Source organism: Oryx dammah, unplaced genomic scaffold, assembly GCF_014754425.2.
Source record: "Oryx dammah isolate SB20612 unplaced genomic scaffold, SCBI_Odam_1.1 HiC_scaffold_25, whole genome shotgun sequence".
Classification (NCBI taxonomy): domain Eukaryota; kingdom Metazoa; phylum Chordata; class Mammalia; order Artiodactyla; family Bovidae; genus Oryx; species Oryx dammah.
Window position 1 is genome coordinate 73377027 of NW_024070209.1, and position 14399 is coordinate 73391425.

Below are 14399 nucleotides of genomic sequence, written 5' to 3' on the forward strand. Positions count from 1 at the left end.
TTTTGGTGATGAATTTCAGCACAGCTTCAAACCTTGGGGTGGTCAAGCACAGGCTGGATAAATATCCATTAAGAAAGAAGGAAGAAACAGAGAGAAGTCTCAGGCTAGGAGAGCTGGAAAGAGCATCTTTCTGCTAGCAAAGTTGCCTCTGAAGCTGAACTCTGAACCTCCTGCAATTATCTGACTCATTTATAATCACCTGTCCTTATATAATCTCCACTGTCTGCAGTACACTAATCATTAGTCAACTGCTCTCTTGCTAATGCAGTGATTCACTGTGATGAGGAATTGAGGAATTTGCAGGATCTGGAATTTTCAAGACTGTTGCTAACAAAATGCGTACCAGGGGCCAGGATGTCTGCAGGGAACTCTGGGGCTGGCAGCCACCTGCTCTTATATCTCCCCTTGGGAAGGTGCCGTGTGGACACATTGATGAGTGGTTTATCTTCCATTTAGATGTTCTTTTCCAGACTATAGTTATCTTAAACAAGACAAGTGAAATGGTAGCTGAAGCTGTTGCCAGGGCAACGTGACAAAAGACTTTACCCTTGCTACTGTATATGTAATTTATCAAAGGCAGCTGGTTCACAGAGAGAGAAAAGAGGGGAATAGGTGGTTAGTTCTGGTCTTTGAAAGATGAGTTGAAAGACTATCTTCTGGTTAAATCAAATTTAGAAGAGGAAAGCAGTTGTGACCTGTGCAATAAAGATTCAGAAAAGTCAGGTTGGGAAAGCTAAGAGCACAAACCTTAAACTTTCCTTTTTTTTGTGGTGATATCTGTAAAATAGTTGCATGTCAGGGCTTTCAACACCCAGCTGCTTGAAGGCCTAGAGCTGAAAGTATTTCCTGAAGGGAAAGGAACTGAGAGAGAGAGCAAGAAATTGAAGAAAGCAACTGGGATATTCAAGTAGGACAGATGCTTAGGAAGTTGGGAGCTCTTTTTTGGTGTTGTTTAAACTTTTTATTTTGTATCAGGGTATAGCTGATTAACAGTGTTGTGATAATTTCAGGTGAACAGCGAAGGAACTCAACCATATGTATACCTGCATCCATTCTCTCCCAAATTCCCCTCCCATCCAGGCTGCCACATAACATTGAGCAGAGTTCCATGTGCCATATAGTAGGTCCTTCTTGGTTACCTAGTTTAAACACAGCAGTGTGTACATGTCCATTCCAAACTCTCAAACTATCCCTTCAAACTTGGGAATTCTTGACACAACTGATATTTCTTCTCTCCACACACCAGAAGCAGATAGCAGCCACTTGTTCAGGGATAAGTTATGTTACAGAGCTTGGACTGAGTTCAACCCAGTCATGGTATCAGTGAAAAGCTAGGCTCATGAAAGATAACCTTCTCGAGGTTACCCAACTTGGAAAGGGCAGAACTAAGCCAGAAGCCCTGCTTCCTGCTTCCCCGTGATCTTTCCACTTATCTGATGCCTCTGTCTGGTGAACATCAGTGTATTCTATCTTTGAAAGAAGCACAACATGGACAGCTTTCAAAGTATGCCCCATGGAGGCAGGGGCCAAGCTTCGAGGGTGCTAGGCACCGCCTGCTCTCAAAGGAATACCCCCCTCTCTACTTTAATATCTATTGGGGCCCCACCTATAATTATTTAAGGGAAAAATTATTTTTAAACATCAGAGAACAAATAGGAATGGATCATAACAAAGCTGACCCAGAGGTTCTGCCCCGCTCTCCCCACCATGCCCACCCTCCAGGGCCCCTCGGACCTCCTTACCGAGTTGGTGCCAAGGATCTGCAGATTGGGTTTCTCCGACTCAAGCAGCTTGGCCACCATCTTGAGGAAACTCTCCACGAAGAGGTTGATGCTCTGGCAGTGACAGGCCATGAGCAGCTGGTCCAGCGCCTCCATGGCGATGCACACGTATCTGGGGAAAGCAGCGCCACCACCATCACTCAGCCTCACGCTGAGTACTCAGTCCTCATCACAAAGTACTCAGCCTCATCACCAATCACCTGCACCACATGTCTGGGACAACCTTGATGGCAGTGCAGTGACCACCTGGGCAGCATCCAGCTAATACAGCTCTCCCCAGGTTGCCATGTCTGGACAGCTGTTCCATCAAGTACCTACTCCAGCCCAGCACTGAGAAGCAGAATGAAGCAGAGCTGCAAGGGAGCCTAGAGGTGAATTCATCAAGCCCTTTATTTTACACATGAAGAATATGAGGACAGACAAGGTATACCATTTCACAAGGAAATTTGAGCAGAAAGAAAAGCAAGCAAACCCTAATAACCTGTATCCTTTATTCACAATTCTACTTTCAGAAGCAGCAAAAAAGAAGACTGAACCTTCTACCTGCCAGCCCTTTAACCACTTGATAACAATAATCTCTTTTACCATGTTCTTCTTTTCTCCGTGCTAAAAATGCCCAGCCCTGGGAATTCCCTGGCAGTCTAGCAGTTAGGACTCTGCACTTTTACTTCTGAGGGCCTAGGTTCAATCTCTGGTCAGGGAACTAAGATATCCACAAGCAGCATGGCATGACCAAAAAAAAAAAAAAGAAATTAAATTACATTGAAAAAGTAAAAATACCCAATCCTTTCCAGGCTAGCCTTTGTAGGACAACCCCTAACTGTGATCTTCTTCAATGCCTCTCTGAAATCCCAAGAAAAATGCCACAAATCAAATTCCTACTGAGAATTAGGGATGCATGCCTAAACTCAAACCCAACATTTATCCCACGATAGTGACGTAATGAGCATACGGTCAGGTAAGGCATGTCAGGAAAGATACATCCTCCACTTACAAAGCATTTGCATTCTAAAGAAAGCAAGGCAGACATACACAGGAAAAAGGTTATTTTTAACTTCTAATAAGGGAGCCTTAGCAAAACTAACCTGGTTAAAAATGTTATAGTTTTCATTAAGGAGTTAGATGTCTGGGGCAGAATGCTAGATGTCTCCCCTGGAAACTATTTTTGCCCTTCTCACTGGTTATTTAGAAGTTTATCTGAACTGTGACTGCTCACTGGGAACATTTCCCAGCCTCTCCTGCTGCTAGGTGAGGCCACATGACTTAAACATTGCTATTAAAATGAGGGGGAGTGATGCAAGCGTCATTTGCTTGAAAAACAGGCTTGCCCTGTCCTCTGAGTCTTCTCTTCTCTCTTCCTGCTGGTTGTGGAGTGGGAGCAACTGGATGGCAAGAGGTGAAAGCCCCAGATGACCCTGTGGAGCAGAGCCCATTGGCCCAGACTGGATTATTGCTTGAGAGAGAGAAAAGATACTTCTTTACTGCTGGTTGTTTTTCAGTCGCTCTGTTGTGTCCGATTCTTTGCAATCCCATGGCCTGCAGCACGCCAGGCATCCCTGTCCTTCACCATCTCCCGGAGCTTGCTCAAACTCATGTCCATTGAGTCGATGATGCCATCCAACCATCTCATCTTCTGTCACTCCCTCTCCTTCTGCCCTCAATCTTTCCCAGCATCAGGGTCTTTTCTGAGTCAGCCGTTCGCATCAGGTGGCCAAAGTATTGGAGCTTCAGCTTCAGCATCAGTCCTTCCAATGAATATTTGGGGTTGATTTCTTCTACTGCTGGAGCCAGTATATTTAAGTCTCTTTATACCTAAATAACACAAGTATCTGATAATCAGATTTAGGAGTGCTTTAGAAACCTGAGGGCACAAATAAAAGTAGAACCTGAGCAATCCAAAGCAACTCACAGGCAAGAGAAGTAAGGGCTGAACATGACTCCATTCTGAAGGAGGCGGGAGTCACTCGAGACTCCGTGGATGAGGAGTGTGGCTCACGTGCCTATTACAGGGCGGCGATCCCTCTAACCCGCAGAGTCAAACGACATGGAACAGAAAAGTACTTCCTGATATAAACAAAATGCAGGCCAGACAGAGAGAGTGGACAACTCCAAACCTACCAGAGTGCTGAGGAGTCAGGCTGATGCCTGTAAGTCAAAGCAAGTAGGAAAAGGCCTCTCTTCAAGAAGCTGCCCAGCGTCAGGTTTATAGACCATGTATATAATAGGGGATGAATTAAAAGATTCATTCTAAGGACCTCCCTGGCAGCCCAGTGGTTAAGACTCCAGAGTTCACTGCAGGGGGCACAGGTTCAATCCCTGGTGGGAGAACTAAGATCCTACCCATGACAAAATAAACAAATAAGTAAAAATTGAAAACAACTTAAGTTATTAAAATCTTAAAAACTTGCAGACCCCAAGCCTGGCACATTCTGGGTCCACCGTGTAGGTCATGAAGCAGGCTGACTCTTGCAGGGTTGAGGCCCTTCCAAAGGGCTGGCAGGGAAACATGCACACATTCTGGCAATGAAACAAGGCAGCTGAGAAATGGGAGCAGGCAGCAGCATGGAATTCTCTTCTTCTCTGAATCATCCCAGAGCATGCCAGGTGACACAGTGGCAAAGAATCCGCCTGCCAATGCAGGAGATGCAAGAGATGCAGGTTCAATTCCTGGGTTGGGAAGATCCCCTGGAGTAGGAAATAGCAACCCACTCCAGTATTCTTGCTTAAAAAATTCCATGGACAGAGAGCCTGGCGGGCTATGGTCCATGGGAGTCACAAAGAGTCAGGCATAACATGAATCATCCCAGCGTCCTTCAATATGAAGGGTTTCACCATTATTTTACAGAGTTTACATGAGGGAAAGGAAGGGACGGGGTGGGGTTTGGCAAGAGAAGAAACTAGAAGGCCTCCCAAACCCCAGAGCTTAGATTGCTGCTTTTCCTTTTCCTGTAAAAAAATTCCCAGAAAGTCCTGATAAGGAAAACTGTCCTTTGCTAGCCAGGGGGGAAAAAATGTTGTCTAATTACTAGGAGTGGAAATTTTGATGGAAAGTGAAAATTATGGTAGAAGTGAAACTGAAAAGTAAATGAAGTTTAAGTTCCCTTCTTTTTCTTGAAGATTTTTGTTTTCTTTTGATGTGGATCATTTGAAGTTTTTATTGAATTTGTTTCAATATTGCTTCTGTTTCATGTTTTGGCTTTTTGGCCAAGAGGCATGTGGGATCTTAGCTCCCTGACCAGGGGTCAAACTTGAACTCTTTGCATTGGAAGACAGAGCCTTAATCACTGGACCACTAGGGAAGTTCTAAAGCCTTGTTATTTGAATACATACATGCTGTGTGCTAAGTCACTTCAGTTGTGTCTGATTCTATGTGACCCCATGGACTGCAGCTCGCCAGGCTCCTCTGTCCATGGAATTCTCCAGGCAAGAATATTGGAGCAGGTTGCCATTTCCTTCTCCAGGGGATCTTTCCAACCCAGGGATCGAACCTGCATCTCTTAGGTCTCCTGCATTGGCAGGCAGGTTCTTCACCATTAGTGCCACCTGGGAAGCCCCTTTGAATACACTCTCTTTCAATCCTCATCTTTAATCCTAACACTAGGGATGGAAGGACTGTAATTGTATCTCAGAAGACTAGAAGTTAGTGGGATCTTGGAACCTCCTAGTTTAATGCGCACTGCTTTGGTCCTATCTTACAATAACCTTCCTGGGTACATCTTATGCTTTATATCCATAATCTCAAAGGGAGAGAGCACAGGCTTCTCAGGGTGATGTTCACTGAGTAGGACTGGGACCAGATCAGTCTCAGCGGAGATCTACTCTGAACTTGGGATCCTGAAAGGGATCCAGTGTAATAATAGGTCTGAGAAATGGACCTGACTGGGTTGTTGGAGCAGGGTGGGGAAGGTCGAAGGTGGTGAAGACTAACCTACTGCAGAGGCCTAGGGGAGAAGGCAAGAGTGGCACACAGACCACAGCAGCAGGGGATGACCAAGGGTCTTGGATCCACTAGTAGGGCTTCCCAGCAGAAATCAAGGAATCTGGGATGGACTGGAGTTCATGGGCAGTAACCGAGGTCAGGAGTGGCCAGTTAGTAGGTTACAACAACAGGAACTCAGGGTCATAGGCCAACCAAAGCAGAAGGTGAGTTATAACAACTGAGAAAAAGATGCAGGGGGCCTGGTGCTTGGGGAGAGGCAGGAAGTTCCTTGAACTGAATTCTAGAATAAGCAGCTGCTTCTGCTTCCCTGGTGGCTGGGATGGCAAAGAATCTGCCTGCAATGCAGGAGCCCCAGGTTCACTCCTCGGGGGAGGATCCCTGGGAGCAGGAAATGGCAACCCACTCCAGTATTCTTTCCTGGAGAATTCCATGGATAGGGGGAGTCTGGTGGGCTACAGTCCATGGGGTTGCAAAGAGTCAGACACAACTGAGGTACTAACACTGTCACACTTGCTGCTTGAACACCTCTTATTCAGCAAGGAGTGGCCTTAGGACCCTCTGGGAAAGGAAGAGCCAGCATGCAAGTTCTGGGAAGCAGACTTGGTTGGAAAGGAGTGCAGATGCAGGGTCAGAGATGGGGACCAGCCGGCAGAGAGAGGGGGCAGCTTTAGCTGGGCCAGTCATCGACTGAGAATCACTCAGAGAGTGGCAGCCTTGACAAAGAACCTCTCATTCTGGACAGTCTGAATGTATGCAGTCAAGTTCTCCCTACCGAATAGAAACTTCCTGGTTTTAGGAGCCCAGAAGCAGGGGTTGACATCAGCCAAGGCAGGGAAGGATGAACCTTCCTGTCTGGTAGGAATCTGCAAAATCTCTGTCTGCAGGGTCAGCTCCACTCTCTAACAGGGTTCAGAGTCCCTCTGGGGGACTGTATATCTCTTGGGAGCCCCACTAAGTCAGTACCAGGCCCAGGTTCCTGGGGAAGTAGCCCAACTCTTTTGGCATGGGTGTCTCCATCCTCCAGTCACTGGGGAACCTGATGATTCACTTTTTTAAATAATTTTTTTTAGTTGACTTATTTGGCTGCACCAGGTCTTCGCTGTAACACGCAGGATCTTGGATCTTCATTGCGACATTTGGGTTTTGTTTTTTTTTTTTAGTTATGGTGTTCAAACTCTTAGTTGCAGCATGTGGGATCTAGTTCCCTGACCAGGGATCAAACCCTGGGGCCCCTGAACTGGGAGCTTGGAGTCTTAGCCACTGGACCACCGGGGAAGTCCCGATCTGACAGGTTCCAATGCAGCCTTCTACACGTGGTCATTGCTCTGGCATCACTCAACCCCAAGTCTCACCCACAACTGCTGTTACCTCCCTTGCTCTTCAGTTTCTAGGGGTGTTCTAGCAATTGGGCTGAACTGAAAGGAGGAAAATAGGAGGAATTCTTGCTTTTTGTTGCTCTGCATCTCACTGTCCACTGTAGCCCACACCAAGGAGAAATACCTTGAAATTCTTATCTTATTCTCTCTCCACCCACATTGAGTTATCACCCCTGATGCTAAACACATGCCTGTCGAGGAGGGTGGTTCTACCACTTGGTCCAACAGCCAAAGTTCTCATGTATATGGTCAAATCATAAACACAAACACCTGAATGATGGCAGGGAGACAGCTCCTCACACCATCTCACCTGTCTGTAGGTGAATATTTTGCTACTCCAAAGCTGCCATCAGTGGTTAGGACAATGGTGATGAGTGTGGAGGTGGGTAAGGAAACTTGGGGAAGAAGCAGAAAGAGACCCAGAGACAGATCTAACAGATTTCTCTTCTCCCAATGTTTATGATTAAAGCCCCCAGTGAGGCCATCAAGGCTTTAAATACTTAGGCGCTGCAATGGCTATTTTTAACAGAATGATGCCAATTTTGAGTGATAGTTCTGAGGGCAGTGGAATGCTTCTAAGTGGCTCTGCTGGCTATAGGACATTTTTTACTGAGAGAACCATCACTGCAGAGAGGGCAGGCAAGATTAGTATTAAATGTTTAATGTCATTGCTTGCATATTAGTTTCAGGTTCAATCTAGGATAAAGATATTTTTACTGTACTTGCTTGAGCCTGCTTTATAATATGTCAAGGCGATTTATATAATTAGCATGTTCAGTATATTCATGCCCTTTTTATTGAGCATGTTAACCTAATTTTATTATATTAATAGAAAGGGATCATAGAAATGAATTGTTTTCAGTCTTGTTTTTCTATCAGGGATAGCTTGATGTAAGAGTGGCTGGTGGGTCCTATGGAGGGTGGACCTCTGTACACTGTCGGCACAGTGCAGACTTTCACCCTCTGCTTCTCACTCCACCTTCCTCATCAGGAGGAAAGGGCCTTGGAGGGTGGTGGGGGTGACAGGTGGTAGCTCGGGGGCAGGACAGAGAGGGTCCAGGGAGGTAATCACTGCAAAAGCACAGAGGCCAGAGAGCGAGGTGGGGGGATCATTAGCTAGTCCATCTGGAGGAGGAGTAGAGCAGCTATGGCAGTTGTGGTGGGTTTGGCTGGGGTTAAAGGCAGTTTGGGGCTTCCTTGGTGGCTCAGTGGTAAAAAATATCCGCCTGCAATTCAGGAAACATAGGAGATGCAGGTTCGATCCCTGGGTCAGGAAGATCCCCTGGAGGAGGGTGTGGCAATCCACTCTAGTATTCTTGCCTGGAGAATCCCATGGACAGAGGAGCCTGGTGTGCTGTCTCCCATAGGGTCGCAAACAGATGGACATGATTGAAGTGACTGAGCATGCATGCACAGGGAATTTGGGGGCAGGTAGTGGAAGACCTTGGAGAAGGCGATGGCACCCCACTCCAGCACGCTTGCCTGGAAAACCCCATGGATGGAGAAGCCTGGTAGGCTGCAGTCCATGGGGTCTCGAAGAGTCGGACATGACTGAGCGACTTCACTTTCACTTTTCACTTTCATGCATTGGAGAAGGAAATGGCAACCCACTCCAGTGTTCTTGCCTGGAGAATTCCAGGGATGGGGGAGCCTGCGGGCTGCCATCTATGGGGTCGCACAGAGTCGGACTCGACTGAAGTGACTTAGCAGCAGCAGCAGTGGAAGACCTTGGAAGTCAGGCTGAGGAGCTTGGATTGGAAGCTAAAGGAGCCAGGAAAGTATAGCTTTGGGTCTGTTTTAATGATCATAGCTAGCAGTATTGATCTGGAAGGGCCAGAACAGGAAAGATGGGAAGCAGGGAGACTATTTCCAAGGCCACTGCAGTAACCTGGAGTCTGCACCAGGAAAAAGGTAGGAGCAGAGGAAAGTAGGGGATGGATATAAAAGGCTTCGTGGAGAATAGAACCAACGGGGCTTACAAACAACTGCCCTGGGTCTGCTTTTCCCTCTGTCCCATCAACAGTGCCACTAGAAACATCCTAGTATTCCCTTTACATCCACCCCACTCCAGATCGTGACATTAGGTAACAGACATGTCTCTCCTGCAGTTGACTTTTTTCATCGAGGACCCCAAGTATTGCCCTAAAAATATAATATATAATTTCTGAAAATCTCTCTCCCGCTCCCATACTACTTACCCATATCGATGACGACCCACGTCACGGATCAGCCTCTCGGAGAGGTAGGCGCCAATGCGATCAAGCTTTTCAGGAGCTGAGAGGGCATAGAAGGTCAGCTTCTCCATGTTGGTCTTCACCAGGCCATCCTGTAAAAGACAGGTCATCCTCACTGTGGCCATGTGATGGCTAGAAGAGTTCAAGTCCAAAGGTAAGTGATCATTCAATTTAATCAATGTTTAACAGAGTGCCCATCATGTATGTGACAGGCAACATGTGGGTTTCGGGGATACAGAGATGATTAAAACATAGACCCCGCTCTCTAGGAGCTCACAACCTAGCCCAAAGTGTGCTAGCTATAAATAAAAATAGTAAGTGATAGAAATGTACATATAGGTGTGCATGTGTATATGATATGGGTTTACACACTTATATGTATATGTTCATGAATGTATATGTATGTGTGTGAATGCATGTGTATAGTAATGGATGACAAGACTTCAATGAAAGCAATCCAGAATTAAAACGTTTTGGATCTCCAAAATCAAGAAGTGAGCAGAAAGAAGGCAGCTCTATTCTACAGCTTTCAGGGAACTGTCCAGAGGATGCTGGAAATGTGACCTCCCCAACCCCTGCCCATCAAGAAAAGGCCACTGATTTCCAGAGAGCAAGTCAAGTACATCAAACCTTGACATTCCTGAAACCACATGACCCACATTGCAGTCTGACAGTTGAGTGGCGGCTTGGAAACCAAGAAACCAGGCGGCTGGTGTGCCCACCTGACACCTGGCAGATACCCGAGGGAGCACACAGAAGACCGTGAGCTCCAGAGCCAAAACCTAGGAAGGGAAATGCTCACCCCTGATGTCAGGGAAACAGTACCCTCCAGAGAGTTAGTGGCTCCAGGAACTATCACTCAGAGAGAGACGAGTGAGCAAGATGCTCAGCAGCGGCCGGAAGCACCAAGACAGACTTCAGAGCCCTCTGCAGATCTTGCCTTCAGAGGGGTCCGAAGATCCTCAGCTTTCAGGCTTCCAACTGCCTCTGGTCATTGACAGGGCTGTGGCTGTGGTTTCGGGGTGTCTGAGTGACCTTGGGGGGCTCGCCTCTCCTTGTGGCAGCCCCTAGGGCCCTGGATCGGGTGAGACAGTGAGAGGCACACTGGAGGCAGGAGATTCGACCCACCTCGGGATCCTCAGGGAAGATGTTGTCCACCAGCCTTTTGTACCTGGGGCGCAGGGCACCGCAGCAGCCACACACACCTGGAACAGCAACGAGAATGCCCTGTGAGCTAAGCCTCCCGGGGCCAGGCTGGGTGGCTTCTGAGAAACCAAATCCAGGCTGGAAACAGAAGGGTCCCTCCGTTAGAGCACCAGGGCCTCGGTCCTTCCTGCTGTTTCCCCACCCCGCCCCCACTCTAAGACATTGTCTTTCTTGTTTGGTGTCTTTCGCTTGGGGATCAGGCATAGGTGCCAGCAGATCAGAATTTGTTCAGGAAGCCAGACCATTGAGCACACGTGTGTGCACGCATGTGCATGTGCGTGCACACACACACACACACACACACACACACACACACTCTGGGCCAAGACTATATAAAACTGCCTCCTGCAGCCCAAGACTTCCCCAGGTCCTGGGAGATCGTCCAGCTGGGAAGAGCGGTTACTCCACCTACCCTACCCTCTCGCTTTCTGTCCACTTCTTCTCCACTCTGGTTCTCAATCTCCTTTACCATCCTCTCTCCTGGGGCCATTTCTATTATAGAATGCTATGTGAAACTATGATAAATTAACATTGCCATTAATTATTAACCTTTGAAAATGCATCTTTAATACAGCGAGACCACGGTGTTTGAAAGCTGTGGTCTTTGAGAGCTGGAGGGTTTCCAGGGGCCACCTGGTCGGTGGTTCCCAACACCAGCCCTCTTCCACCACAGGGGATTCTCACCAGTCTGGGGCAAAACAAAAACCTAAGATAACGTGGGCTTCCTTGGTGGCTCAGTGGTAAAGATTCCTACAATGCAGGAGCCATAGGAAACTCAGGTTTGATTCCTGGGTCGGGAAGATCCGCTGAAAAAGGAAATGGCAACCCACTCCAGTATTCTTGCTTAGGAAATCCCATAGACAGAGGAGCCTGGTGGGCTGCAGTTCACGGGGTCACAAAGAATTGGGCACGACCGAAGTGGCTGAGTGAAAGAATAATGTACGTTGTCAGAAAGCTGCAGACTGACGTGAGCTCCTTTGTGAGATAGTGTTAAGAAATTAGTGATAATAGAACAAACCTTGGGAAAATAAAAACTTGATTCTAGAGGTCCCACCGTAAAAAGTTTTCAATTAGAGCCACTGCTTTTTTCCTCCCTTTCATCCTCGGCAGACACTTCCCTTGGCATATCCCAGTTGCACCCTCCCAGAATTGGGAAGTGGGGCAGTGACCCCTGAGGGAGCGGAGAGGATGGCAGGGAAGGGCCTGGGAAAGTCCACCCCCTTCCAAAATAATTGCCTTCTCACTCTACCAATTAACGCTTAATTTTGTTTGTACAAATGCTCTACTTGAAACGCAAAGGTGCCCTGGAAGAATCAAGCCTACGGGTCATTCAGAGAAGAATGAATTACTTTAGTGGGAATTACTTTAATCACACAAAGAGCCACAAAGAGCTTTACAGTGGAGAGAAAAGCTGTTGGGGGGAGGAGTGGGGGGACCTGGATTGGGAGGGGGTCAGGGGTAGGCGGCACCACCAGGAGGAGGAAGGAACGGGGCAATCTGGGCTCCCAGAGAGACTCGGGTGTTAGGGGATGGGCGTGTCCCTGGGGAAATGGGACACTCCAAAGGCAGGATATCAGATTTCTGATACCAAAAGACCACCAGGGTCCCAGTGTGTCCCCCAGTCCCTCACCCACCCCAGGCACAAGGAGGATGGTAGGACCAGTCCACAGCTGCACACTGGCCTCTGGGTTCCATCTTTCTGGGCTGAACTGGCACTGACGTCGCCTCATCTACTCCCTGCCCACCTGGGAGAAGGTGTGAGGGCTCCAGCTGGCTGGCATCCAGGGCTATCTCTTGTGATGGGGCAGCTCCCTGTGGAGACCCTGAGCCCGAGGCTCAGGATTGAAACCTGCCCTTGGACCCTCTGCCCAGTGCGGCCATCAGTGCACTTCTTCTAGGAAGCCCCAGAGCACGGGCCCTGCGCGCCAAAACAGCAACATGGATCTGTTTTCATCTTCAAGGGAATCAGAACTAGAGACAAGGAGAAATTAGAGCCCCCAAGCCCTCCAATGTCAGTCCCATTTTCAAACCTTTCTGAAGGACCCGTGAGCTGGGACCTGCCCTGCACTGAGGCCAAGCTCACGGTTGTTAGAAACCCAGGCTTGTCTGAGAAAGCACAAGCCTATTTTGGGTACTTAGGGTATAAATCTCTGTGCAAGGGTCCCTCTTCCAGCACAGAGGCCCCCAGAAGCCATAAGGCAGGGGGAACCCATCACATGGAGGCCCGGGCATTTCCCTCCTGGGGGGAGAGGTGAGAAATCTGTAGAACAAGAGGCGAGCAAGTGCCCGGTCAGCAGAGCTGCCCTGCTTCTGGGTGCTTCCGGACCTACAGGCTTCCTTGGTGGCTCAGACGGTAAACAATCTCCCTGCAGTGCAGGAGACCGGGGTTCAATCCCTGGGTTAGGAAGATCACCTGGAGAAGGAAATGGCAACCCAATCTAGTATTCTTGCCTGGAGAATCCCACGGACAGAGGCTATAGTCCACGGGATTGCAAAGAGCTGGACACGACTGAGCAACTAACTTGACTTACATCTTAGTGATTCCTTCTTGTCCACTCTTTCATTCCAGCCTCCTCTTACTCCTGGAGGGCAGGGGCTAGTTGAGGCCAAGTGGGCAACAGCATAAGTTTCAAATCAAATCCTGGCACTGCCACTTCCCAGATGTGATTCTGTGCGAGGAGTGGCATTCTGTGGGTGCGGGTATCCTGGTTTAGCGCTTGGGGCTGCTGTGAGGCCAAATGAGTTTATGCTGCAAAGCACTCAGGGCAGATCACCACCAGCTGCCCTTCCTCCCACATTCCCCAGCCCAGGGCGGCAGAGCCCTTCCCAGACTGCCAGCTGGTCCATGCTGGCTGGAACATCTTAGTGCAGCTTCCCCACCATTCACTTACTCAGTAATGGTGACCAAGGCAAAGGGACAACTGGAGGCCTAAGAAGTGAGAGTCCCAGAACATTCCTTCAGAAGACCTAACCTCACTGGCCTATGGGTCTGCAATGATAAATTGACCTGAACCTCCAGTCACTGCTGGCCGGCTTCTCAAAGTCAGCATTTCCAAACTTTCCTGCCTCAGCATCAGGTCCACAAACCTCAATGCAAATATGACATATTTCCAGCGTACACAACAGACCAGAGTCAAATGCTGTTGAAAGATAAAGCAAGAGGCTCACTGGAGAGAGCCCACGGGACTAGATGGCTGTTGGAGGGTCACAGGAGAGCAGCTGTGGTGGGTAACTAACAAGCACTCTTCAGAAAAAGGGTCTGAGGACAAATAAATCTATGAAACCATGCACACCAAATCCCCCATTTTAGATTCGCAGGCAAATAAGCTTACTAAAGCCTCTGAAAAGTCATAAGGCAAAGAAATCTATTTAAAATTTCAAATCAGCATCTCCCCATTTTTCATTCTTATAAATAGCAACATGATAAATACTTTTAATATTCTTTTTTCAAGGCATATATATTGCCTACTATGTGGGAGGGCTTCCCAAGTGGTGCTAGTGGTAAAGAACCTGCCAATGGCACCCCACTCCAGTACTCTTGCCTGGAAGATCCCATGAACGAAGGAGCCTGGTGGGCTGAAGTCCATGGGGTCTCGAAGAGTCGGACACGACTGAGAGACTTCACTTTCACTTTTCACTTTCATGCATTGGAGAAGGAAATGGCAACCCACTCCAGTGTTCTTGCCTGGAGAATCCCAGGGATGGGGGTGCCTGGTGGGCTGCTGTCTATGGGGTCTCACAGAGTTGGACACGACTGAAGCGACTTAGCAGCAGCAGCCAATGCAGGAGATGCAAGGGACACGGGTTCGACCCCCTGCATCAGGAAGATCCCCCAGAGGAGGGCATGGCAACCCACTCCAGT

At 48.3% G+C, this 14399-nt stretch overlaps 1 protein-coding gene across 1 annotated transcript in view; it reads right to left on the reverse strand.

Moving 5' to 3' along the window:
* Positions 1-14399, reverse strand: part of EFR3B (EFR3 homolog B) — a 96124-nt gene that overhangs the window by 42791 nt on the left and 38934 nt on the right. The window contains exons 2-4 of the mRNA XM_040224494.1: positions 10460-10536; positions 9296-9423; positions 1743-1893 (exon numbers count right to left, since the gene is read on the reverse strand). Of these exons, the coding sequence (XP_040080428.1) occupies positions 1743-1893; positions 9296-9423; positions 10460-10536 (356 nt within the window). The remainder of the gene's footprint in view (positions 1-1742; positions 1894-9295; positions 9424-10459; positions 10537-14399) is intronic.